The 25,073-nt window shown below is 41.6% G+C and overlaps 3 protein-coding genes across 3 annotated transcripts; all 3 read right to left on the bottom strand.

Annotated features, from left to right (window-relative positions):
- Nucleotides 1-1,297: 1,297 nt before the first annotated feature.
- On the bottom strand, nucleotides 1,298-6,458 carry cxxc1b (CXXC finger protein 1b). The gene is made up of 13 exons (XM_079217643.1): nucleotides 6,351-6,458; nucleotides 6,158-6,258; nucleotides 5,901-6,040; nucleotides 5,137-5,292; nucleotides 4,608-4,754; nucleotides 4,399-4,506; nucleotides 4,102-4,280; nucleotides 3,343-3,550; nucleotides 2,711-2,821; nucleotides 2,332-2,381; nucleotides 2,148-2,244; nucleotides 1,833-1,985; nucleotides 1,298-1,694 (listed from the first exon to the last, which is right to left on the bottom strand). Exons 1-13 carry the CDS (start codon nucleotides 6,413-6,415, stop codon nucleotides 1,548-1,550), a joined length of 1,662 nt encoding a protein of 553 aa, XP_079073769.1. The 5' UTR covers nucleotides 6,416-6,458; the 3' UTR covers nucleotides 1,298-1,547.
- Nucleotides 6,459-10,535: 4,077 nt separating this feature from the next.
- tfe3b (transcription factor binding to IGHM enhancer 3b) lies at nucleotides 10,536-19,170 on the bottom strand. The gene is made up of 9 exons (XM_079218136.1): nucleotides 19,050-19,170; nucleotides 17,511-17,736; nucleotides 17,191-17,415; nucleotides 16,583-16,678; nucleotides 15,690-15,801; nucleotides 15,512-15,568; nucleotides 15,183-15,258; nucleotides 14,883-15,048; nucleotides 10,536-12,504 (listed from the first exon to the last, which is right to left on the bottom strand). Exons 1-9 carry the CDS (start codon nucleotides 19,103-19,105, stop codon nucleotides 12,070-12,072), a joined length of 1,449 nt encoding a protein of 482 aa, XP_079074262.1. The 5' UTR covers nucleotides 19,106-19,170; the 3' UTR covers nucleotides 10,536-12,069.
- Nucleotides 19,171-19,576: 406 nt separating this feature from the next.
- Nucleotides 19,577-23,990, bottom strand: gnl3l (G protein nucleolar 3 like). Its single transcript, XM_079218135.1, has 15 exons — nucleotides 23,928-23,990; nucleotides 23,786-23,832; nucleotides 22,905-23,009; nucleotides 22,688-22,804; nucleotides 22,504-22,587; nucleotides 22,167-22,302; nucleotides 21,943-22,046; nucleotides 21,690-21,834; nucleotides 21,501-21,588; nucleotides 21,240-21,417; nucleotides 21,007-21,149; nucleotides 20,777-20,913; nucleotides 20,354-20,520; nucleotides 20,076-20,250; nucleotides 19,577-19,687 (listed from the first exon to the last, which is right to left on the bottom strand). Exons 1-15 carry the CDS (start codon nucleotides 23,938-23,940, stop codon nucleotides 19,623-19,625), a joined length of 1,704 nt encoding a protein of 567 aa, XP_079074261.1. The 5' UTR covers nucleotides 23,941-23,990; the 3' UTR covers nucleotides 19,577-19,622.
- Nucleotides 23,991-25,073: the final 1,083 nt, after the last annotated feature.

The following is a 25,073-nucleotide window of genomic DNA, read 5'->3' as shown; positions in this document are numbered from 1 at the left end:
TAGCGATGGTATATTTTAATTATATCAGCGAGCCACTCGGGCTATTATTGCCATTAAATAACACTGAATGATACATTTTTACTTTGTTTCGTTGCCTACTCGTTTTAAACGTCACTGGTTCATATTCGGGTTGGGCCATGGGAAACGACTGCACACGAAAGTAAGACCTGCCCAATCAACAGTCGAACGGGAGGGATTTCTCTCTCATCCCGTTTTCATCCTCTTTAACAGCACGCTTCATTTGTCATTTAGGTGCTGCCTTTACGGGTCATTCGAAAGAGGTGTGTGCGCGCGCTCTAGATAGGCACGTGAAGGCAACAGTGCTAGTTAAAATACAAAAGTTATTTTTTTCTGTTCCAAAATGAGTGTGTGTTATAATAGCTTGCTGTTGAAAAGGCTGTGCGTAGCATAAGGTAGTGAAAATCAACTAATTCACTGCTATTCAGGCAATAAACAAAACATGGAGTGAACTCGGGTTGATTCTTAGTATAATGTAAACATTGGAGGTGGGATGAGTGTAATATCAACATGCCAGTAGTTTTTATAGCAAGGGAGAAATAAAGTGTTTATTTACTTAATCAATATATTACCTGTGTGTATTCATTTTAATCAAGGAAAACATTAATTATGATCAGAAACTAAGTATACTCATGCACAAGAACATAAGAGATGGAAAGCAATCACACAATCCTGTCTTTAAATCACACCAATCATAGAGCTCTGTGTCTGATTATTGACCAACCAGTCATAAGGGATTTAGAATGTTCTATATTATGAATCCGGTTCTGTTTTGTCTACAGTCATTTAGATAACTTGTACTATAAGTTATATTATGCTAAGATGAGTTATTCTATATCTCACTGTCCAGTTGCTATGAACCTACATGTGGTTATTTAGTTACAGAAGCCTGAACAAAGAAAAGAAAAACACCACAGCAAGGCAATAGTCTATATCTTAAAACAAATCTTGAATGGTCTACCTTGCAACATCCTTTGTTTTTGCAGTTTTTTGTTATGCAGTTTTTCCTCTGCCTTTCCTTGGTTACATCCACTGATGCGACCAATTCCCCCATTTGTAGTGTTTGTTCTGGCCCGATTGTACTGTGCTCTTTTTCATGGTAGTGAAGGAAGGACCACCATAAACAGGCCTTTGTGTCATTTTAAAGCACATATAAAGTACACATTCTCAGTTTGGCAAGTTGTAATTCCATAATAATCACAGCACCCTGTGTAAATTTTGTGTGCAAAGGCAAATAGAAAAGATGGGACAACAAATGCAACACACACCTTACCCGACGCAAGTTTAAGGTGTTTATTCGTGGCAATCATACCAAAAACAGCTGTTTTCAAATCAGCAATAGTTCATCTACCAGTCAGAAAAAAATATATATCCATTTACCTCTTACAGTTAATTATCATACAAAGATTTTAAAATATTTATCGAGTTAGAAAAACTGATTTCATCCAAATTGTAGGAACCGTTTAATCCTCAACACTCAAATATCCACAGTGGCCCAAAGATCAGAGAACAGGTGCCATCAAGCTTGACTACCTATCCTTGATGCTACGGAGATCGGTCGTCACAGGGTCGTGTTGAATGGTCTGGTGCAACATCAGAGCGAGCAGACCAGCTCTGTTGGTCATAGCGGTCCTGACATTGCGCTCCTGTTCAAAGAGCTCGTCCAACTTGTACCACTGTGGGCGAGAAGAGGTGTAATGTCAAGTAGGAGGCATCAAAAACGAGGCCGTTCTCAATCAGAATCAATTGAAAACATGCTGGATTTCCAGTTCTGCCCGCTGAAACCGAAGCGACAGTTGCAGCGTTGGACTTACCACCCTGACTCGCTCTAAGTCCACCTCTGCTCTCCTCAGCTTCTCCCAGTTGTAATGCTTGTTACATTTCCTTTTGGAGACCTTGCAGAAGTCTCCTGTCAGCTCAAACACATTCTTCACTAGAGGACATCCACACACCTCATCCTGTGAGATCTAGTCACCGAAACAGAAGAAAAACAAGTGTTAAAAAATCTTGACATGAACACGACTTCATTTTCAGCAAATAATAACATTCAACACGTTTGGGTTTTAGACTAAAGGCAGTTTTTAGTGCATCAAGTTAATCATACAAGCGGCTGAGAGGTTTCCACTGACCTTAGGATCTCTGGAATGTTCTGGACACAGAACCTGCAGCCTTTTACAATAGGTTTTGCTTTGGGGATTGTACACATCACAGAAGAGTCTGGTTGCTCTGTGGGGGAAGAACAAACATGTTAGCAAAAAAACTGAAATAAGGAAAGTCGTTTTATACTTTGAGAGGATTTTCTCTTCTTCTTACCCTTCTATTTTTGTAGGGTACATGGAGCCAAAGGAGGTCTGACTCTCATACTGTCAAGAAAATCATGAGGGTAAGAAATGTTACAAGTAGCCTGTATGCTTTTGTTTGCGTTTATATTTGATGACTTAAGGCAGCGACAGGAAAAGGATCTGACGTACATGGTAGTTCATTTTCAGTGACACAGTATCATTTAAAACTCCAAGATAAGAGGTGTTCCCTTTGAAAGATTGTCCACTGTGCAAAAAATACAATGAAATAAAATATATATATATATATTTTATTTTTTGTCAAAGCCTCAAGGAGCAGTAACAGAGGGGCTAAAGAGCCGCATGCGGCTCCGGAGCCGTGGGTGGCCGATAGGACATAGTTATATAGTCACCTTTGCATAACATCTCTCCATATGTCTCAGCGCCACTTTGGGATTGATGGGATGACTACAAGACACACAGAAAATCTGCAAGTCCATGTCCTCGCTGTCGCCTTCATTCACCTGCAAATAGAAACCAAAGACTTTTTGGTTAAGAAGGCCGGCTCCATCATTGGCAGCAAACTGGACAGTCTGGACAAGGTGGTGGAGGAGGACACTGAAGAAATGATTACTATATTGATAACCCGGACCACCCTCTCCACCACCTACTGCATGGACAGCGGAGCACTTTTCCAACAGACTCATCCAGCTCCGCTGTCAGAAGGACAGATACAGGAGATCATTCCTGCCCACTGCAATAAGACTATATAAAAAAATCCCCTCTGGCCAAATTAAATCACTCAACTATAAAACCGTGACACTGTTGTTCGTTTGGCTACAGATTTGCACTATTGTTTTGTTTGCTTTGTTAGCTAATTTAATATTATTCTATTAATTGTTTTGAATATATTGTGCATTTTTTATATTTTATTGCTTACCTTTATGTATAAATGCTGCTGTAATGGTATTGTAATGAATGTCCCCTTGCGGGATTAATAAAGTAACTATCTATCTAACAAGCACGCAGGCTTCTGTCCGCTCACCTCCTCGTCCTGCTGCACTGCCTGCTGCTTGGCCTTGGCTACGATGCCTTCCAGTTCGTGGAAGCGTCGCTCCATCTCCGTGAGGCGCAGCCGGGCGTTCTGCTGCTCCCGACGGATGCGCTCCAGCTGCTTCTTACCGTGCTCCTCCGCAATGCAGGGACTCTGCTGCCACTGCTGGATACGCTGAGGTAGGATCTCGTAGATCCGACTGGGGAAGAAAATGCACACGGATCCATGTATTTAAATGGTGAAGAATACACAGGTCAAGACAATGAGGATTTCCCCCCCAGGTTGTTATTTAGTTAGCAGAAAGCCTCAGAAACACTTTCCATGGGGCAGTACAGCAAGGATAATGATAGGGAAGATAAAGAGGAAGAAGAATACATAGTAATACTCCGTGACAAATCAAATCAAAAGTTTAAAATTTAGTTTGGGTTCAGAGGTTCCCAACAAAAACTAATGTAATAAAACAGATAATTTTACCGGCATTTCATCCTTCCAACACTAGGTGGAGCAATAGTACCAGAAAAGTAATGCTGGCATTTGAGTACAACCGGGATATACAATATTTGACCATGGCGTTTATACTAAACAGAGGTTGTTCCATTTTTTTATTTTAGGAGAGAAATCTCCAATAAGCTTTAAATTCACTGGAGACATTTGCTTTGTTTGTTCAAAAAAAGCAAATGGATGTCAAAGACATCCGGATTACAGTATCCAGCCTTATACACTAATGTATGAAAAGGTGAAAGTTCTTACTTGGCAGCCAGCTTCATGCCACAGTCCTCAGAGCAGTATTTGGAGTTGGGTCTTGTTGCCGCCACACAGCTTGGTCCCAGACACTGACGCTGTCCGGTGTTATCCCGGAGCTCGCTCTTCTCGCTGCATCTGGTTCTGTCTTTGTGCTTCTGCTTCAGCTTGTGGCGCCGTGACTCCTTCTGGATAGTTTAAAAAAAAAGTAGTGGACAGGATGTTATAGATATATGGTATTACTATCTGCCATGTTAACGCCTGGCAGCACTTGAAATAATAATAATTTATCTGAGAAAAACTTACTTTCTTGTCAAACTTCTTTTCTCTTCTCTTGACGTGCTTAACCTTCACAGCTTTTTTACGCACAACGGGACTGAAGGGTGGCTCTTCGTCTTCATCGCTATTCCATGCCTGAGTGAGAGGAGTGAAAAAATGCATACAGCTGCTGATTAAGTGCGTCTGGAACGAGCATGTTTATTATATCCATCGAGATGTGTCACATGTTCTGCTACCATGTTGTTGTTATTCCCTGATGACTTGTACTGCTGGTAGAGATCCGCCTCACTGTCGTAGTCATCCGAGTATAGTCTCCGTCTGTGGTAGGAATTGTCCCTCCTTTCTTGCAAAGACATTTCCTCATCCTTCACGCGCAGCATTTTCTATACATAAACAACAGGTTGGACATTTCAAAAGAAGCCACAAGGGAGAGCACAATACATCAGAGATTTGGGAGTGCGAATCACTATATATATATATATATATATATATATATATATATATATATATATATATATATATATATATATATATATATATATATATATATATATATATATATATATATATATATATATATATATATATAGTGTATATATACACTAAAGAACAACAGTCTAGTAATGGGACTTTCAAGACCTATCAATAACAAAAAGAAGATGAAAATGAAAATGTAGAAAGTGAACAGGGCGAGAAATGTGAAATATTCTCCTACACTTCGGTGGCATAATCGTGTTTAAAAACAACAGCGATGAAGCAACATACCCTGGCTCGAACCTCACATTGCCTAAACCTGCACTTCTGTCTGATTTTGTTGGGACCTCCAAATTTCTTCATGTCCTTGCAGAAGTCACACACGGCACAGTCCTCGGTCCTTCTGCAGGGCTCACATTCGCCACACATTCGGACCGAACGCTTGACCTGAGGACAATCCAACGATGGACAGTAAGAGCCATTGCACAATGTGCATCGTTTTACATCCTACATTATATTCAACGAACACTTGAAAACGGCTATGCATCGCTGTGACACAAAGCCATATTTTCCATCATGTATACTTAAAAACGAGATTGTGTTTTTAAAACTTCTGTGCAAAACTACAAAATTGAGGAGGACGAAAGATAGTCATATTGATGACTGGGCAATATGGAAATAAAAGTGACATTATGACATTACTCAATGAAAACCAAGACTGCACAACTGCAAGTAGCTTCTGCAACACTACTGCATACGACACAAGGCTTGTGCTTTCAATTTACTGTAAATTAGGTACATTTGAAGTAACCTCGATCTTCGTTTTTATTGATGCAATACTTGTTTCTCTCTTTTGCGTCGGTGAACAATTGTTGTTTCAAAAGTCAAACTGACTGAGTGAATACTAATGGTAAAAACAATGCATATTGTTGTTCCTCATGTCAGTAAGCAATGGCTACTTTTAATTTGGAAGATCCAATTATCAAATTTGTGCGAGTACTTTTTCAATGCTCTTCAGACATTGCAGTCAAACCTAAATATTTAGGTCAACTTACTTTAGATCCACGCCGCCTTTCACTCTTATAGTCAGGAGTGCTTGGGGTGCTGTACTGTCTATCAGATCCTCTGTCATACTCAGCCTCCTTCTCTCGGTTTTTCTTTGTTCTATACTTTATTTCCAGCGAAGAGTTTTTATCTGGTGACAGGGAGAGAAAAACGCAACAACGTCTTGTTAATTTTTGATTATTTGTGATGTATTCAACATTGAGCACAGCACTCTTAAGAGGCTGTGATAACAGAAGTTTTTCATCACCTCTGCATCTCGTGCAATACCATTCCCGGATTGCTTTTGCCTTCTTTTCAGTGATGTGAATGCAGTGGCCATGGAACCACTCATTACAGTTATCGCAGCCACTAAAAGAGAAAAACGAAGGAAACCATGTTGATCATTGTTGCATCCATGCGCAGCGATGATTGAAACAACAGGATTGGTGCTGTGAACTTACATCATGAAACAGTTTATGTCTGGTTTCCGGCAGATGCAGTACAGGGGTGAGTTCTCCCCCTCCATACTGCTGGTCTCAGGCCCCGGTACATGGTCAATGTCAGACAACTCGCTGTCCTGAAACAAAACAAAAAATAAAAATAAGCACATCACAACTGGTCAACGTCACTGATAACTGGTTGCTGGACTGCATTGTGTTCAAGGAGAACAGAAGGCTTTATGTTGCCTTTTTTAATTATAAAACAATATCTTTGTTTCTAAAGTAGCAGAGTTTAGCATTTCACTTTGAACAGTAGCTCTGCTGTAATAAATAAACAGGCTGGTTGCTCAGTAACATGGGATGGTTCCTACTCTTGACTCTCCTACATTTTTATTGGAAAATATAGCTTTGACATGTGTAATAATATACAGTGAAGACCAAGGCATGGAAAGTTATTTTTTCAAATATATATAGGTTAGTTAGCTAACGTCGTTGACCCTAATAACACCAATTGTTGTCATGACGTCGTCACCGAACTAGATATTTAACATTAGCTTGCGTTATATCCTCATTACATTGTAATAGAGGTGTGATGTGTTGAAATGCGGATACAGTTCAAAACACGAGGAGTTGGTCAGCTAACCAGCAACCGCAGTAAAAGGCAAACTCCGAGTAAAATTAACAAAGACTTTGTTTCCATACAGACTGCTGTATGTTATATTCTGTTCTGCAGTTATTAGTAAGCTAGTCAGATAGCATATGATAGCATAGCTAGCTGGTTAAGCTAGCTAAAATGTCAGTTAAAGATAGAGCTGATGCTTTCCAACCAACGTTACCTTTACTGTACTCCACGAACACAACTTTTAGTTTATCCAGCAGCGTAGTGTTATTAGTCGACATTTAGATAAACGATATAACCCAAATTGGACCACAACATGCTCCTGTGGGACGTAAACTTACTTACGGCCGTGTAGTGAACGCTAACCTATTCGTCACCAAATTGAATTAGCTTAGCTAACTAACTTTTCCAAATCGTCTTTTTGTTTTATCTCATACGTACCATAGTGAGAGAGCTGTAGCGTTAACTCGTTGGTCGTTCTGCAAATATAATGGGAGGGCAACCAATGCTACACCGAACCGGTGAAACCTATTAGCTCGATAGCTAGCGCTCGTTTAAGGTTTACTCTGACAACATCGCTGACAATCGGCTAAACTCGGTACTACTCGGAAAAAATATCGTTGGTCCGTTGGTGAAGGGTTCTTCTTCTCTGGTGGCAAATTAACATCCAGGGGCACACTACTGCCACCTGCTGTATATGTCGCGTTTTTAAGGGATATACACCGTTCAAAATCAGTGTTACCAGTATTGTCATATTATGTCCAGATGATCAATATGGAGGATACAATTGAAATATATCTTAATGCTTCTAATGCTTACATTACATGTGCAGAGCCCGTGGAAAACATGCCTGTTCAGAATGAGCCAAACGCTTGGCTTGTAGTGTTGCTCTTGCACCAAAAAACATTGCCCACGAACAACAATTTGACACTCAACATATTAATTTCCAAATAGAAGATTATTTGCTCTATAGTTCGACTACCTATATATTAGATGCAAAGAGCGACAAATACAGCGATGGTCAACAATTCAATATGATTATTTATAATCTTTCATTGGAATCGTACCTTCACGAAATCATGGAGATATCGTGATAAGTGCATCAGCTATGTCTTAATATTGCTCTGTAGTGCACATGTAGCTAGAAACATGAATATAGTTTTCTCTCATTTCACTTGAAACCGTCCAAGTGGTTATATATTGGTTGTGTATTTATATATTTAATTACTGTAAAATATGATGTATCAGGATATATATTGTTATTGAGATATTGAATTACCTAATGTGATTGAAGATATTGGCCATAATATGTTCTACAGTAAAAAAGCAATATGAACACAACCATTAGTGTGCGTGTTCCTGTTTGGACACACACACACACACACACACACACACACACACAGAGAGAGAGAGAGAGAGAGAGAGAGAGAGAGAGAGAGAGAGAGAGAGAGAGAGAGAGAGAGAGAGATAAACCTCCACAGCTGACAGGTGACTGAAGGATGCGTCTGTGATTAACGCTATGCTGGATCGCCTGCTTCTATGCCCTGAAAAGTGAGTATAACATGTTTATGATAACATTCTGATCATGCAGAGAGAAATAAACAATGCAGGCTTTTATGAATTCCTGTAAATGCAATGATGAATCACATCAAATGTATTTAGAGGCAGAGGGTTCAAGATTGTATTGCTGTGGCTATTGATTCCATCCATCAGATGAACTGAAGTATAGTATATTAAATGTTAATTGTATTTGATTTATCTAATTCATGTTGACTTGATATACCGTATGTACATCCTTTGTAAACCCTGAATACTAAAAAACCCTCAACATTATTTGTTAAATTATAACAAATAGCTTGAAATGTGGATAAAATACTTCAGATAGACAAAGTAAAGGTGTTTTCTTCTGGAATATCTGCAAACAAAAAATAAAAAAAAAAATAAGCCACATAAGGTGAGTCTTAGACATTAATTATGAATGAATATCAAAATCAAGAGCGCACATTCTCATATAGCTGTCAGGCTATCCCCGCGCTGCCTTTCATCTACATTATAAATGTTTCCTAAATGGTGATAAATAATAGATTAACTTCCCTGCCATTTCCAAGATGCCCACTCATCACTAACAGCTGCAAACTGGCAACGGTTATCTGCAGAGAATGATGAGGTTTAATTTGACATTACTTCAACTAATAACGTAAGTAAGTGAATTTGTGAGTTTTAATGATAGTTTTGAGGGTTTAAAAAAAAAAGAAGTAATTTCCTCATATTCCTTTCAGATGAACAGGTGTAGGTGACACAGTCAGGGCCGCAATAGATACAAAACAGGATTCTGCAGGAAATATGGGTGATGGAAGTGATGGCCAACCAAAGTTCAATAACTCACTGGCCACTGCTTCAGAGATGCCCGGTATACCCGACGACCCGAGCGCAGATCTAGCAGGTAGGTTCACAGATAGCCGCATTCATTGTCATGAACCAAGTGTTGTTTGAACCAAATTTTCGGTTTCTTAAAACAGCCGAACTTTCTTTTCTCGCAGGATCTTTGACTGACGTCACTATGTTTTCAGAGCGGATCTCCACTGAGGACACCGAACTATCCGACACCTCTGTGAGTGTGTTCCCAAAAGGTACTTTGACCTGTGACCTCTTTACAGACACAATCAGTCTTCATGCAGGAGTTTTTGCTCGTTTGTTCACCTCCATGTGTCATGGTGCAGAAACCAACGTGCATTAAAACCCAAAAGGTGGAGTGACCGCAGCTTCCACCTGCAGCCCTGTGGCGCGAGACCAGCCGAGGCCCCTGCGCGCACTGCTGCCGTCCTCTACTGAGGCTCGCGCGGTCCGTGATCTCAGTCAGTCCTTCACGTCAACCAGTAGGAGCCACAAAGTCACTGGCGTCCACGCGGAGCCGGGTGGTGACGGTAAGGACACGACCCTGTTGTGCATGCCTTACTTACTCCTTCTTCCTCAAATTAAAGCCTCGCTCGCTTCCTTTTCTTTCTCGCTAACTTCCTTCCCCTCCCACCCTCCTCGAGACCTTTGCGCCGCGGTCCTCTTGACCTGCCTCTTCTGTCACCCGCTGGACTGTTTGCTGGCCGCGACGAGAGGCTGCAGCGAGTGCGCCTGGTCGCTGTGCTCGTTCCTGTGCGGCTGCGAACCCGGGACCCTGCGGCCCCTCCTGGAGACCGCCGGCCACCGCTGTGACCTCTGCCACTGTCTGTGCGCCGGGCGCCACCTGTGCGACCCCTGCCTCCAGGCTTCGGAGTGCCTGGACCTGTCCATGGAAATCTCTCAGATGCTTTACCACTGAAATAACCACACATCTAAGACATCGGAAACCAATGGGAATCATTTATTCGTTAAAATCTCCCCCAAAAAAAGAAGAAAAAGCCAAACTTGGAAGGACAAGACACAAATGCTACGTCTGTTTATGGTTAACAGTCAGTGTTAGCACTCAGATATAGGTCAGGGTAAGACGCGGTTAATATCGTGAGAGCGATTAGACTTCATCTGGTGGGACAATAAGGACAACGCGATTAGTAGCACTGAGCTGTGGAAGAGAAGACAAGTTTGCACGACCAGGAGAGGACACTTTAAAAATCACCACCAAAACACAAAGATGGTTTTTTTTTTTGGCTGCTGAATAGTTAAAAAAAAAGAAATGTATTGTTATCAATAACTTGGAGGTTGTGTTCAGTGCGTCAGTGTCAACAAAACAAAACAAACAAAACAACAACAGGTATGCAGGTTCTCAAACACACATTCATTTACTGTACATAAGGTCGCGTTAAGCATCGGACAGATTAAATGCCTTTTTCTAAAACTCTGGCTATTTTCTTTATTGAATAATAATTGCATTGCAGGTTTCCACACAACAAACAGGTATACCTTATGACAGACGTGAGGCTAGTGGTTGGTTAAAAGGAGGCCCGAGCCCTTTAAATGAGCATTAGATACATCTGCTGTTTGATCGTCACCTCAAAAGAATGTCGTTGATTGTGGCTTCAAAAGAAGCCACAATCTGAGTAGAACGCGCTAAATCAGTAAAATCACTGTGATCGGACGCCAAGGATAACAGAGACAATCACTGACGACACAGATATTAGTCAGGAGAAAACTACCAAGTAAACTATTATTCAGGTATCAAAATAACTATACTGTAATGAACTTCAGTACTATTGTAAAATTGTTCTGCATCTCTCATACTGTCTTGCATTTCCACTGACTTCGTGAATATATTTCAAAAATAAAAACGCTGATTTGTAATTTGTCGCTACTCTGGAAGAAATCCTGCTTTGGCCAACTAGCTGCAGCAGCGAGTGAAGGTGCCATTGCTTTAAATGTATTACAAATACATGCAACCCGGGCATCAGCTGTCCACCGTGTGCGATAGTAATAAAAACAGACAAAAGCTCTCATAAAATGCATAGACTGCCATAAAATAAGGTGCAATTAAATTGCTCAAAATAAAATTTTCTTATATACAATATGCAGTAAATATCTCACAATGTGCCAATTCACCTTAGAAAGATCCCTTCTGTAGCTGCTGGTGAAACAACCCAACATGGATGAGCGTGCGACCGCTATTAACAAACCCTGATTCCAGTCAGTTGAAAAAAGAAAACAGACTTTATGTTGGCATCTCTTAATCAACTTTTGTTTCTTTTTTTTGTATGCCAGTGTTGTGTTGTGAACAAAGAAACCTCACAGCTTTCTTCCCTACAAATGAGCACATAATAAATTCAAGCACACTTTATATCCCTCTTAAATCTCTGAAGAAAATCTTTAAAACTATATAAGAATGGAAATATGTCTTAATGCTAAGTCCATGCCCCTATGATACAATATTTCATTTGAATAAGATGGCATTTATGAACCCAGACATAATTATCTGACTAGCTCCAAACAGGAACAACAATAATAATTAGGCCTGTATGGCAAAACAAAAACAAAGAAATCAAGAATAACATGTTAGTTTTGATCTTAATGTTTGCTATTTTTTGCTTTCCAAAGTTCAATTGTACAGTCCTATAAACAGACTGACGTTATTTAAGGATAGACTGCACTTCCTGACATTCTTGTCCCGACAGACGGTCTCTGACCGACACACAGGGCTCATCACAAGTCCTCGTCCATTTCAAGGCTGCTCCTGCGACTGCTGCTTTTCGAGGCACCTGGTGACAAGGGGGAAAAGAGCGGCTCCGCCATTCTCTCCGGGGACAGGGTGCACCCCTCGTCCATGAGAAAGTCTCCCAAACCCACGTCCGGGTAGAGGGCCGAGGCCGAGGAGTCGTCCAGCTCAGCGAAGCTCAGGCTGCCCAGGTCCAGGGGGCTGCTGATGGTGACTCCTGCGGGAGAGTCCGAGGAGGGCGGGGACAGGAAGGAGGCTGGCAGAGGCGGCCCGATGCCTGCCCCGCCCAGGCTGAGTAGGTTTTGGGAGGAGATGCCGTCTGTACATGGGGGCAGAGACGGACCGCCGTGTGGGACTTGCTGCTGTTGGAGCAGCGATGGATCAGGACTCAGACCGTGGAGCTGCGCCTGCATTTCCAGTTCCTGAAGAGAACAGCAGATTGGCATTCAGACAGCGTCTGAAATACACGAGGGCAAAGGGCAAAACTGCCCCGAAGAAATATAGTTTTGCCCCTGATACCACTAGGAGAGGCCCATCATTTCCTCTAATAATTATGATCATTTAATGAACTTAGAAATGCGCCGTCCGTGTTTAAATCAACCGTCTGGACTTCCTGTCACTCGTAGCGCCGCTGCTCTCACAGCTGTTGTACGACACACAGGACAACATGTGCGACACACCGCTGGTCAAAGACATTAGAAAAAGCATCAAACTGGCTGCTGGTCCTCTAGCAGCGCTGGAAGCGGCCGTCATTCAGACGCACTTCCTCGCGTGACATCCACCTAGCCGTGTGGCTACGGATAATATTATAAACCCAGACACGAGGGCGTTTTGGGGATTTCAACAACAAGTATGAAGCAGAAAGAGTGGTTATTTCCATGGTGAATGGCAGAAATTAAACCTGCACGGCGATAAGCCCCGCCCCCTCTTCGGCGCACCCAGCTCGAATGACAACATTGATGACAGTGTTGGTCAGTTTGTCTGCTTGACAATCACATTTTGCTGCAATAAAAAAGTATTGAAGTGAGATTAACAGACTGAAAACGGTATCTTCTTAGATACAATATGTTGACAAAGTTTTCCTTTGGGGACAATTTGCGGTGGAAAAAAGGAAATAAATTGCAATACTCAATATATCGCAGTATAAAATAGAATCGTGGGACCTCTGGTTAGTCCCACCACTAGTAGGTACAACGTGATTAAGGTAACAAAAAAAAAAATCAATAAATATAATTTTGAATTATAAAAAAAAATTGTTAATAGTTGTTTAAAAAAAATGTAATAACAATAAATTACCACAAAGAAATAAGAATAAAATGGAATATGATTGTCTTATTTATGTTTTCTGTTTGTTCTTTTGTTCAAAAAATCTAAGAAAACACTTTGAATCTGTAGACTACTGTCTAATAGTCTTATTATTGCCAGTTGATGACAATTGCTCATATACCTCATATACTTTAAGCCTAAATAGGTATATTTATTATTTTGAACAACGGTTAAATGTTATTTCAAAAAGTGCCCCCAATTTTTATTGAAATGCCCCTGGATTTCATTCGTTGGGGGCAAAAATTGCCCCCTAAAAAATATGTAAATTTCCTACCCTGCATTCAGATGCCGTGTTCCGGGGGACTGGGACAAAACCTCTGAGCTTTTTGAGCATTTAGCATGTGAAAAGTGATTTCCCGACAATAAACAATACCGTAAAGTGGAAATAGGCAAGTGTTTTGCTTTGACTTATCAGTGTGGAGGCAGACTTAGTTGCAAGCTGACTTTAGCTATAATAACTCAGTGAAACCAATCTTTAACACAGAGCACAGATTACCACGCCACACATTTGCTTTATCATCTCTGTGGTCTGCAGAAACACTTTTCCCTTGAGGCCCGTGGTGTGTATGAGGTCGAGAGACAAGCCATCTGGGGACTCACTCATTACTGTGCCTTCAAAGCGTGTTGACAACATTTTTTAAAAAAAAGGGCAGAATAAGTAGAATTTCCCCCAAAAAAGGCACAAAAAGCCTTCTCAATCATCACTTAGAAGCCTTGCCCTCGATCTGTATTTTCATATTTTGCTCCATTCGTTTCTGGGCGTCAACCTCTATGGAAAACATAGCGACCAGGTGCCAGATCGTGAGCACATATCAAAAGAGGAAGCTTAGAAAATGTCGGACACAGTGCAGAAAAAAAAAAGAGAAGCAAATATAGCGTGCACCCTTACTCTAACCCAGTGGTTCTCAAACATTTTCTGTCACGTCCCACTTTGAGAGGAAGAAAAATGTTCATGCCGCACCGCCCCAACACAAATTTTTTGAATAATAGAATAAAGACAATTGCAATCACTTTCAAGTAAATCAGATTGCTCCATCAGACAAAAACCAATAAAATCACTTTGTTAGAACAATGAAAATACAATTCTATCTGTGCAAAACATGTATAATATTTGGCAAAATAAATGTTTTATCAGTACTAGTGGCTGCAATGAGCCTGCTTTCCACGACAAAACTTTCTAAAACAGGGTTGCAGGCTTGATACGGCCACTCTCAATGCATGCTCTATGTTGAGCTTAGATCTAGAGAGGCAACGGCAGGAAAGCCGATCTCACAGAGATCAAGAGCAAGACACCAAGAATCGGCGAGTCCCGCCCCACCTGTAATACCACAGTTTGACAAATACTGTTTTGTCACACCTCTGGTGTCGTTGAATCAAACTTTAAATATTGTGGTTACAAACCATAACCGACCAATCCAACCCATTCTGAGTTTAACCACCAGAACCTGTCAAACGATACATAGGTATCACTGACCTGGATGCGTAACATGAGACCGTGGTTCGCCAGCTCCAGCTTTTTTTGACGCATGTCGATATCCTTGGCTCTCTGCTGCTCCTTCTGCAACTTCCTGATGTAGTCCACGGAGGCTTTCAGTATGGTGCCTTTATTCCAGCGCATCTCGCTGACATCATTGTGATACCTGACAGAGGAAAAAAGGAAACACACAACAGAAAGATGTTTACTACACAACAGTTGCGGGGAGTGATAATTCCGTAATAGTCAAGTGACCTAGGAAAGGACAATTAATATCCGGAAAAATCTGACTGCGCTTACGGTTCATTCGACTTGGGTATCAGAGTACCAAGTTCCTTTATGCGGTCGTTGATGTTGAATCTCCGCCTCCTCTCAACTGCCATGAGCAACACACGTTAGTTTACCTTCAACAATCAGTTATCACTAAAGCAAACTTTGTCAGAAATAACTGGAAATGAGCAGACAAAAATATCAAATGGGTTGTCCTGGAGTTGCATCATATCTCAGTGTAAGTGGGATATTGTGATTTTTAAATCTACATGGCACATTCGCTCCAACTGATTTTCTGAGGTGAACTGTATTCCCATTCAACGAATTGCTCAAAATGGCTGAAATAAAGCTCAACTCACTGAGGTTATGGTTGTCTTTCTTCTGCCTTTCTTTCATTAGCACCTTGGTGTCTACATCTGAAAGACAAATGCATCATGTTCCAAACGCTTAAACATTACAAACCTGAAGAAAAAATTGTTCTCCGGACACTAAAGAACAGCCAGAGACGCGCACGTTTATAAAAGTGAAATACTGTACCAGTAATTTCCCTTTTAATTTTTGGAAGATCAGCAGGGCAGGAGTTGCTGACAGTGAAAGTTGGTGCTGCCATTCCAGGACTATGGTAGACATCCAACAGATTTCCCGGGAGCTAAAGGAAATTGAGCATGTTATCATGTCATGACATAGACGGCCACTGATTACCATGAACCTAGAAGCAAATTAGTAAAAAGCCTTTCCCCATCCCTGCCTAAATAAAATTCAAAATAGAATCAAAGCTGGTGAGACGAACGCTACTACATCGGGCACAGAAACCTGCATTTCCCTTTTAAAAATAACCTTTAATCAACAGACGCTGCTTAAGGCTAAAGCACTAAATCAAGCCATTAAATAGTACATATTAAAGCTGGATAACAATGCCAGGCACCATTTAAAAAACTATATAATTTTTTGTTTTTTGTTAAATCACAAAAAACAGTTACCTCACTGTGCTTCTTTTTCTTGTCTTCCAAAAGCATCACCATAATCCTCATTTTTTTTGTTTTGCAGCAAATATGTTGGCAACGCTCTTCCTATCCGACAAATTAGTGGTTAACCTGGCCGCTACAATGAACTTTTCAAGAATACAATGCACTCGCTTCTCCCGGCCTTGTATCCTCTGATACCTTTACCCCGCCCAAGCAGCACTTTTGTGACGAATAGTAACCGGGTGTCAAAAGTATATATTTACTCCTACAACTTCAGAATTCCACACAAGAAAGAGACCGTCCATTCAGAGAAAAAACACCTTGGGCATAACAAGCTAATTGGTTTGACTTGAAATCCACAGAGAGTACATCAATGAAGAACCTGTACATTTGAGGAAACATAAAAAAAGGAAGTATTCACAGTAAAAAAAAAAAAAAAAAAAATCAATACATTGATCTACATACCGTGCAAGGCAACTGAAGCCCTGAGTCAATCAACGTAATGATGTCGTCATTAAAACTGGATTCAAGACTAATGATGTCGTCAATCACATCGTCAATCTAGACAAAGCAGACAAGAGAAAAACACCATTGTTACTTAATCAGTGAAGTCCTTCGGGTTAAATGTGTCAAGGTAATCAACATGTTATACATAGTGTGCTTTGTAATCTAAAACAGTCTCGTAGAAGTATACTCTGTAAGGACAAGCACTAAACTTTTCAACCAATTTAACTGAAGAAGCCTGACTTCACAGAGAGGGGTGTGTGCAAGAGGAGTGCTGGCATGGTTAAACTGTAGGTACAGTATTTCACATCTTATAGTGACAACAGGCCAACACGGGTACGATGACAAAAGGCATGCGTCGGCGCAGCGGGACATTTGGACACATCATTCCAGAGCAAACAAAAAAGTAATTAAGCTAGAAGTGAGGGAAAGCTTAGACATTTAACTTCTCCAAAATTGTACTGCAAGTTTGCAACGATTGAGAAGGTTTTGCAATCTGCCGTACCAGCAAACCAAAACCACGCACAAGAAGTTACACCGCTGGTATCAAATACGGGAATTTCCCATACTTCCTCCTTGTTGGATCCGATGTTGAGCAGAGCCATAGGACTGTTAGGGACACTGCTGACAGTAGGGGCAACTTCAGGGGCAGAACTGGACTGCGGCACAGGCGACAACCCCATGGTCTGAGTCACCGCGTTGTTGCCCAGGGTGGTGGAGAGGTACTGCTTCACCTGCTGCCTCTGTGCCTGCTGGATGTGGTACTTGGTGGGGTTCTCCAAGTGGGTCTGCACCTGATCGTTTAAAGAGTATGTTAATATTCTGAGATAATCCGACTGCACTAAACCAAGCACACGAGTGGACAGACATACAAATAGGACGCACGTACTTTCAGCACCTCCACAGGCACCTGTGCCGGAGGCGGCCGGGCAGCATTCGGGGGCAGTGTGACGGAGATGGCTGGAGTGGAGTCGGAGGCCCGGAGCTGAGAGGCAGAGGTCTGCTGCTGGGCCTCACGTCTCTCCTGCTCCTGGGCTTGTTCTCGCATCAGCTGCTGCCGCAGCAGCACGCGAGATGACATGGCTGAAGAGAGCGATTGAGATCTAGGGATGGAGCTGGAAACCAAACACAGAATAAAAGGAGCGTTAGATAGGTAATGCCAGCAGTATTTCAAAGGACGTAGCGGTATTATGGTATTTAACAGCTCAATCCTTAAATCAACCACTAAAGTACTCTGATGATGATGCTTCGCTATCCAGATGTTACTTCCATCATTGGTACCTACGACATAATTACCAATGGAAATATATATGTATTTTTGTATTATTATAATAATTTAAGATGAGAAGCTATAATGTGGACAATATTTTAACCAGAGCGTTAGTCATGTGTTCTTTGGAAACCTGCGCAAGCTATGGAATCTTGCTCAACACGGTTTGTAAAGCCAATCAGGAGCCGATTGTGAAAGAACCCAACTGTCTTTGTCAATAAAATTGATCACATCTGGGCCAACATCAGCCTTCTTATTTCCGAGTATGTATTCACTGAATTGCCCTCAGCTACATGATCTAATGTACACTGTGCTGCACATAAATGTTAACCTCTCCAGACAATCTGGCACAGTTATGTCTCTTTCCATACCTTCATCTGAGATGGTGTGGGCTCATGAAGACCTCTCCAGGCTCAAACCAAAAGCTTGGAGAGGTGGACTTACTTTACGCACAAACCAGCCTTTACGCCTCTCGGACTTCCGACTTTGTAAAACTTGAGTGGAAATTAATTAAGACACCCGACACGTTTCCAAAAAAAAAAATGCAAAAAAAATGCAAAAAAAAATACGCCTTAACAGGTTATGCAAAATCCAACGTTACGCGACGGCAGAGTGCCCCGCGTTAACTGGCCGTCAGGGTCGCTTCCTCCTCGGGGGTCCGTTCACGTCATTTACGTGGAAATGCGTTGACAGCGCCCCTATGTCTGCGCGCGCGGGGTGAGGGGGGGAAGGGTCGTGGTCTGTTATGAGAGCCACACTGACAACAGTGACGTGTTCGTTTTGGACAAGTGCTAATCATCTACTTTAGCTATTTAGCTACTTTACTTTGAGCGGTTTTCGTAATCACTATTTGTGGCGAGCTCTAAATCTCTCGTCACTTGGCGGCTCCGCGCTGCTCAGCGGCCCGCGTCAACCGAGGCTACTGTTCACCGCTAGCTCACACGTATTTACGTCCCCAGTCGCCAGCTGGAAGGAGGTTCAGCTGCGGCGTATTTGTTTAAAGGCAGATGTGCACCAGGAGCAACTTAAGACAGTGTCACGGCAACGTAAACATAGGAAGTTGCAGTTTAGCAACTAGCTAACGTTAGCTAGCACCCGTTAGTTTCCCCAAAAGCGGACATAACGCTAACTCGCGTTTGAGGAAAGACCAGAACCTACTGTGGCAATAGATTTGTGTTCGTTAGGTAATCACAGCCATGAATCTCCGAGGTCATCCGGTTTCTTTGCCATAGTTGAAGTCGTTGTACACGAGCTCCTCCACAGCCGTTAGCCGCTGCACCGACAGTGTTGTTTATCTCGGGCGGAGGTCATCCGTCGCCGGTTACCCGGAACTTGTTGACTGCTGTGAGGTTGCACATTTTCAAAACTGCCTATTTAGTGCAGGTGTTTACCTGTAAGTAGGTTTATAGTGCAAATAAGATACAACTGTAGGGTTTTGATTAAAAAAAGTGTAATCTGGGATGCAAAAATAAATAATTAAAATGATGCAAGTATCACAGACATGCAGGAGCAAATCATTTGTGTTCACTTTTACCAGAGATTTTAAGGACCAGTGGCTGAACAGGGATATCATTAACATTCTGAAAAACAACCATGAACATTTTTATTTTTATAATGAAATGAAGAAAGGATCAAGGTTCACCTTTACTACATTAATCAGAATACTGACAATTTACATCAAAACGGGACAAGACGCAAATAATATGTACTGCTTTAATCTTTTATTTTAAATCACATATCTAAAAATGAGTCCATTGCAGTTGACAAGGTGTCTGAGAGTTTGGTGGCAATTTTGTCTGCAGAGAAAAATAAAACAAACAAATATTAGTTTAATTGTGCATGATTAAACATAGAGAAAATGCATTACTTTATGTTGCGGAATTACATGCTGACCATCTGCTACGTGGAGGTGAAGAAAAAAAACACTACAGACCAATAAAACCTTTTATACAGGAATAGAGGTCTCCGTCACATGTAATGCCCACTGGGGTTTCCCCATTCCCACCATCAACTGATGAAGTTATCTAAATCTTGGGTGGTCTTGAATATCGGTTGTTTCAATGAGAACGGAGTAATTTTGTTTTCTTTTTCACAGATAAGGTTAATAAGTGTTTCAAGAAATCATAGCGTGATCTCACCACAAATTATAAATAGTATTCGGCCGAGACCAATATTTATACAAACCAGCTCTTTTCTGCTGCTTTTTCCTCTTCTTGCCGGCAGCCCGGAGGGCCTGACCCTGCTGTAGAGGATCTACATGCAAGATATTCTTCAACTCAGGAGCCCTGGATGCAGCATCTTTTGTCGGCAAGTTTTTCTTTGACCTCTGAGATTTTATCTCCACTGTCATTGGTCCAAACTATTTTGAGCAAAAGGGAAAGTTAAGTTAAAGAAGATGCATTTCTACAAATGTGGTGTTATCAAGTAAACACTTAAGCTCCAAGGACTGTGCCGTTTCACACCTCCTGGTCCTGTCCATCCTCCATAGATTCAGTTTCGTCTTCAAATTCCAGCTCTTCCAAGAACCCCCCCTCCATTTCCAGCTCAGAAGGTGGTTCACCCTGGCCACCTTGTGTCATTCCAGTGATTTCCATGCAAAAACCCATTTGGACATCAGGACACGATGACTCTGAAAGACAGCGAAAAAGCACATCCAACTTTGGAACAACTGCTGCTTCTTTGGGGTATGTTACAACGGAAGGCATAACATAATGTTCTCATTTAAATCTACTGGTGTGTAGACTTCTGGTTCATGATATGGGGCTTTGAGATCACTGCCCCATGAACTACTTTGCCAAACAAAAGTAGCCCAATGAAAACTGTTGACAGTGAGGTACGTGATTTTTCCTGAAAAACTTCTAAATTGCACTAGAAGTAACTTTTACCTGCAAGAACCTCCCGATTTCCTTTTTCCAGCTCATCCCAGTCAAAAGCTTTACCCATCTCTGTGACAATCTCAGCGCTGACGTGTGTGGGAAGGGTGTGTGTCTCTGGAGGGTGTGTGAAGTAGCTGATCCTTCCCCTAAATAACAGAACATTCGGAAATTAGCACAGTGTTACGACCTATTTTAAGGTAATTTGTCAAAACACCCCAAAAATCTCAATTTTGACTCACCCTGTCCAATCCATTAGCACACTCTTTGCAGCTTTGTCGGTGTCAGGCAGTCCTCCCTTCCTCAGTTTACCTTGACGTCGAGCAAGCATTGCCAAGAACTCCAGACCGGTGTGAAAGTCTGCAACCCCGTAGTGCTCCATGATCTGTACATTCCGAAAAAATTACTGTAATGGCGGCAGGCAAAAGACACAATCAGGAAACACACAGAAAAGGGTTGCGACGACGCGACAGACCTCCGCCTTGTTGCAGCGTCGAAGGATGGCTTCCACGGGTGGCAGAGGATCTACAAGCTGTTCGATTTTCACACAGTTGCGAAGAATCATTGCTGCATCAGTCGTTGAAGTCGCCATGACAATGCCAGGGCAATCTAGAAGCTTGATGTGTTTGTCCAAATGCACCTGTTGAAGGCACCTGAAGAAAAATAATCAAACCCATCAGCACGAATAGACGTGGACAAGCAGGATTTCAGGATCAACAGCTCACGGGGTGCTTACTTGGTGACACCAGGAGTGGCTCCGACATTACACGCTCGCGCCCGTTTCAAGCTGTTGATCAAACTACTCTTCCCCACGTTAGGAAATCCTACAAAACAGGAGGGGGGCGGGGGGGCAAATTATTTCACTTTGGACAACCTCGCCTCACACAACAAAAGGATCTGGCCCACGGCTGGACGCGGCGCTTACCTACAACACCAACGGTGATCGCCGTCTTTATGTCTAGGTTGCGGCAGTAGTTGCCGAGTAGCTTCATCAGGCAATCGGCACCAATACAAGCACTGGTACTGAGAAGCTCCGCGGATGCTTGCGTCACTGGTACGTTGCTGCGTTGCTGTCCGTGGCACGAGAAATAATGGGAAATGTTATTCCGTAGCGTGACTTTTTTTTTTATCTAAAATTTACATTTTTACATGATCAAAGTATAACTTTAACTGCATACCAAGTTCTTGTTCTGTTGCTGGGTAGATGCTTTGAACGCTACTGTTGGGAACTCATTACGGAGATATTTAATCCACTTTTCCACGATTTCCCTTGACACCAAATCTATAACCAAATAATTTCACAGAATAAATAAAACACCAATTACTTTGTCAGCCAGTGAAATTATGGAAATACAGACAATCCATGAAAGATATACTTTCAAAATGTATTTAGTTAACTTACCAATTTTATTAAGCACCAAAACTATCTTCTTGTTCATTCCACTTTGAATGACTGCCTGCTCCACCTGAGGACATCTGCAGCCAAGAGGGTCACGTGCATCCAAAACCTCCAAAATCACATCCGAGGCCTCCACTACCTTTAAAAAAAAGTTTTGTTTGGTGTTCAAAATCCATTTCACCCTGCTCTATTATACTTCTATCACAGCTGAAGAAATAAGTGTTATATAGTGTTTTCCAACATTCATTGACTTCTGGTTGTTTTTTTGAAGTGAAGAGAAAAAGTGCTGAGTGCTGTGTATATGCTGCCAGAAATGAGCATGTATGGAGCATCTAGGTACCTTTTTAAACTCTCTGTAATATGCCTTCCTCGAATTCTCATTTTCAAAATTAACATTCTTCTCCAAACTCTGCATGTCCATCTCCTGTGAACACAAAGAAGAAAACCCAAATCACCACAGTGGCAATCTGCACAGAATGCAGTTGTATTAACTGCCGTCCACTTCTAAAAAGACGGAAATGTACCTTCTGATCGAACGCTCTTTGTCGCAGTAGGATGTCATTCTGAAAGCTTTGCAAATTCCTCCTCTTCATCAGATCTTGTTCTCTGGAGATTTTCTGCCTATCCTGGAGCTCCTGGAGCTAATTAGGAAATATATAAATTAAGAGATTGGTTAACCTCAAGATAATATCAGCAATGTAACCTCAAATGGGAGCACAGGCGAGACTTTCAAATGTTCACCCTTTGCTTCCGTATTTCTTCTGGTCTTCGGACGTGCCGTGAAGATGACTGCTCTGAATTCTTGGTCTTCCCTGAAGCATCAGCATTTTTTTGTCCATCGTGAGCCTGCAGACAGAAGAAAAATATAGAAAATAGCCTATATTGTATCATAATACATATTGATTTAGTTAATTATAAAAAGTCACACAGTGCAACCCAATACATGTAAAAATCAAGATATTGCTACATCTGTGAGGCTTTGTAAATTGAACCAGAAGCGTACGCATTTCACTGAGCAAACAATCAAATCTGAGATTACAATCATGTCGGAAACTCTCTTCAAAATCTGACTTTTACATATCGTAAAATGTAGTAAAGAGTGTTTCTGCTAGTGTATTAGTGTGTGCATGTGCTTTAGCATGTTATACACAACCATCAAACAGTCTGGAATCAACTGTTACTACCATTGATGTTTTTCTTCTTTCCATCAATAATGACTATTTTAACAGAAATCAAATCAATTCAAAACACACCAAATGTATTATTTGCACTTGAAATAGTTTTGGACCCAAAAGAAGAAATATAAAGCTATTCAAACTAACATTTCGTCGATGTTCCCATGTCAGGGGGTGAATATTGTTGTGTTGTTAAATGTACACTCAAGTATGGCGATGGCGAGAGTTGATACGGGATCTTCCGCTGTCCTCGCGATACTTTGCAGTCTGAGGCGACTCACAGGGGAGCAACTATTTGCAGCATGTCTCCGTGGCGCTGGGTTGTCCCGACATTAGCACGTGATATTTTATTGAAAGCAAAGACTGAACTACACAGCAGGTAAACTTGTAACGTTGAGCTCGTTACAAGTTAGCCACATAAAACACGTTAGCCAGGCTCGCGCTTACCTTATTAAACTTTGCAAGTAAGCTGAGACGTTTGGCTCGTTTTTGTTCTGTAAGAAACCAAACAGTCCAATTAAAACCATCCACAGCTGTTTGGTGAGTGAATACACTTAGTCAAAGATGTGAACAGAAATAAAATACGTACTAGTTTTGGACATGGCTTTTACCGACGTCTTCTTCTCTTAGTTCACGTGTGTGGCGGAGAGGGTGAACATGCGCGCATGGTGATGACACGCACAACATCCGGTTACATTTCAAAATAAAAGAGGGTTGACCCAAAAGCGGTGGTTCGTCTGGGCAGGAGTAGTAGGACCACCTTCTGCATATACAGCTGTTGTTTTGGGAGCCCAACCCAAGAAAGACAACATCTGGTTGAGGCATTTCGTTGTTGTCATTTGTATTTAATTCCCTTCAGCAAGAAACAACATGTTATATGAGCTGGCACGTGTTAGAGATTTCCAGTCTGTTCAATAATTAACACACATAGTTATGAACTGATATAGTCCATGGTTGGAGCTTTATATTATTGTTTAGTTTACATAATAAATTATGTAAAAAGGGGGATTGATAATATAAATCCTTATATTCTGCAGATATTCTCCATTACTCTTCATGCCTATTAAAGTTCAGGTCAGCGAGGTCAGTATAACACAGCTATGCAGCTGGAGTTGGTTGTGTCTATGAAAGGTCCAGTTCTCAAGGGAAGTCAGTCACACGCCTGCGCACTTCAACACTCACAACTGTTTATCAGTATGTTGACATTAGTGAAGCAGACGGGTCGTTGCACGGTCCAGTCTTGTGAGAAAAGATGAGAACATGGGATTCTCCTCCTCTTGACAGGATAGAGCCAATCAGATGTTAGGACGAGGCGAGACGAACCTGTGACGATTACCTGTGTATGAAAGGCCCCACTTCTGTTTGGGGGGCAGTTGTTCTTGACCCAACCTGCGTGTTGGCTGTACCGCTCACTGCTTTTGCAATTGCAGCGCTGAGTACTTTGCTTGTGATCATTTAGTAAATAAATATAGAGAACGAGAGAAGTTGTTGAACTGAGTTCTTCTGGAGGCTACACCAGGCATCCAATAATTAGCACGCATTAACACACGGTAGTATTCATCTTGAAAGCATCAAAATCCTTTTGTCTCGGAACCATTCCATTTTGAAAGGAAAGTCCTTGGATTCGTCCTTTAGAAACCTTGAATATTTTCGAATTTCCTGGCCCTTGAATATTTGTAAAGATATTTCACTCCAAATAAAAGATGTCAACCTCACAATTAATTAATGTGCAGTG

This window comes from Taurulus bubalis (genome assembly GCF_910589615.1).
Source record: "Taurulus bubalis genome assembly, chromosome: 5".
In the NCBI taxonomy this organism is placed as follows: Eukaryota; Metazoa; Chordata; class Actinopteri; order Perciformes; family Cottidae; genus Taurulus; species Taurulus bubalis.
This window is presented reverse-complemented; position numbering and strand designations above follow the sequence as displayed.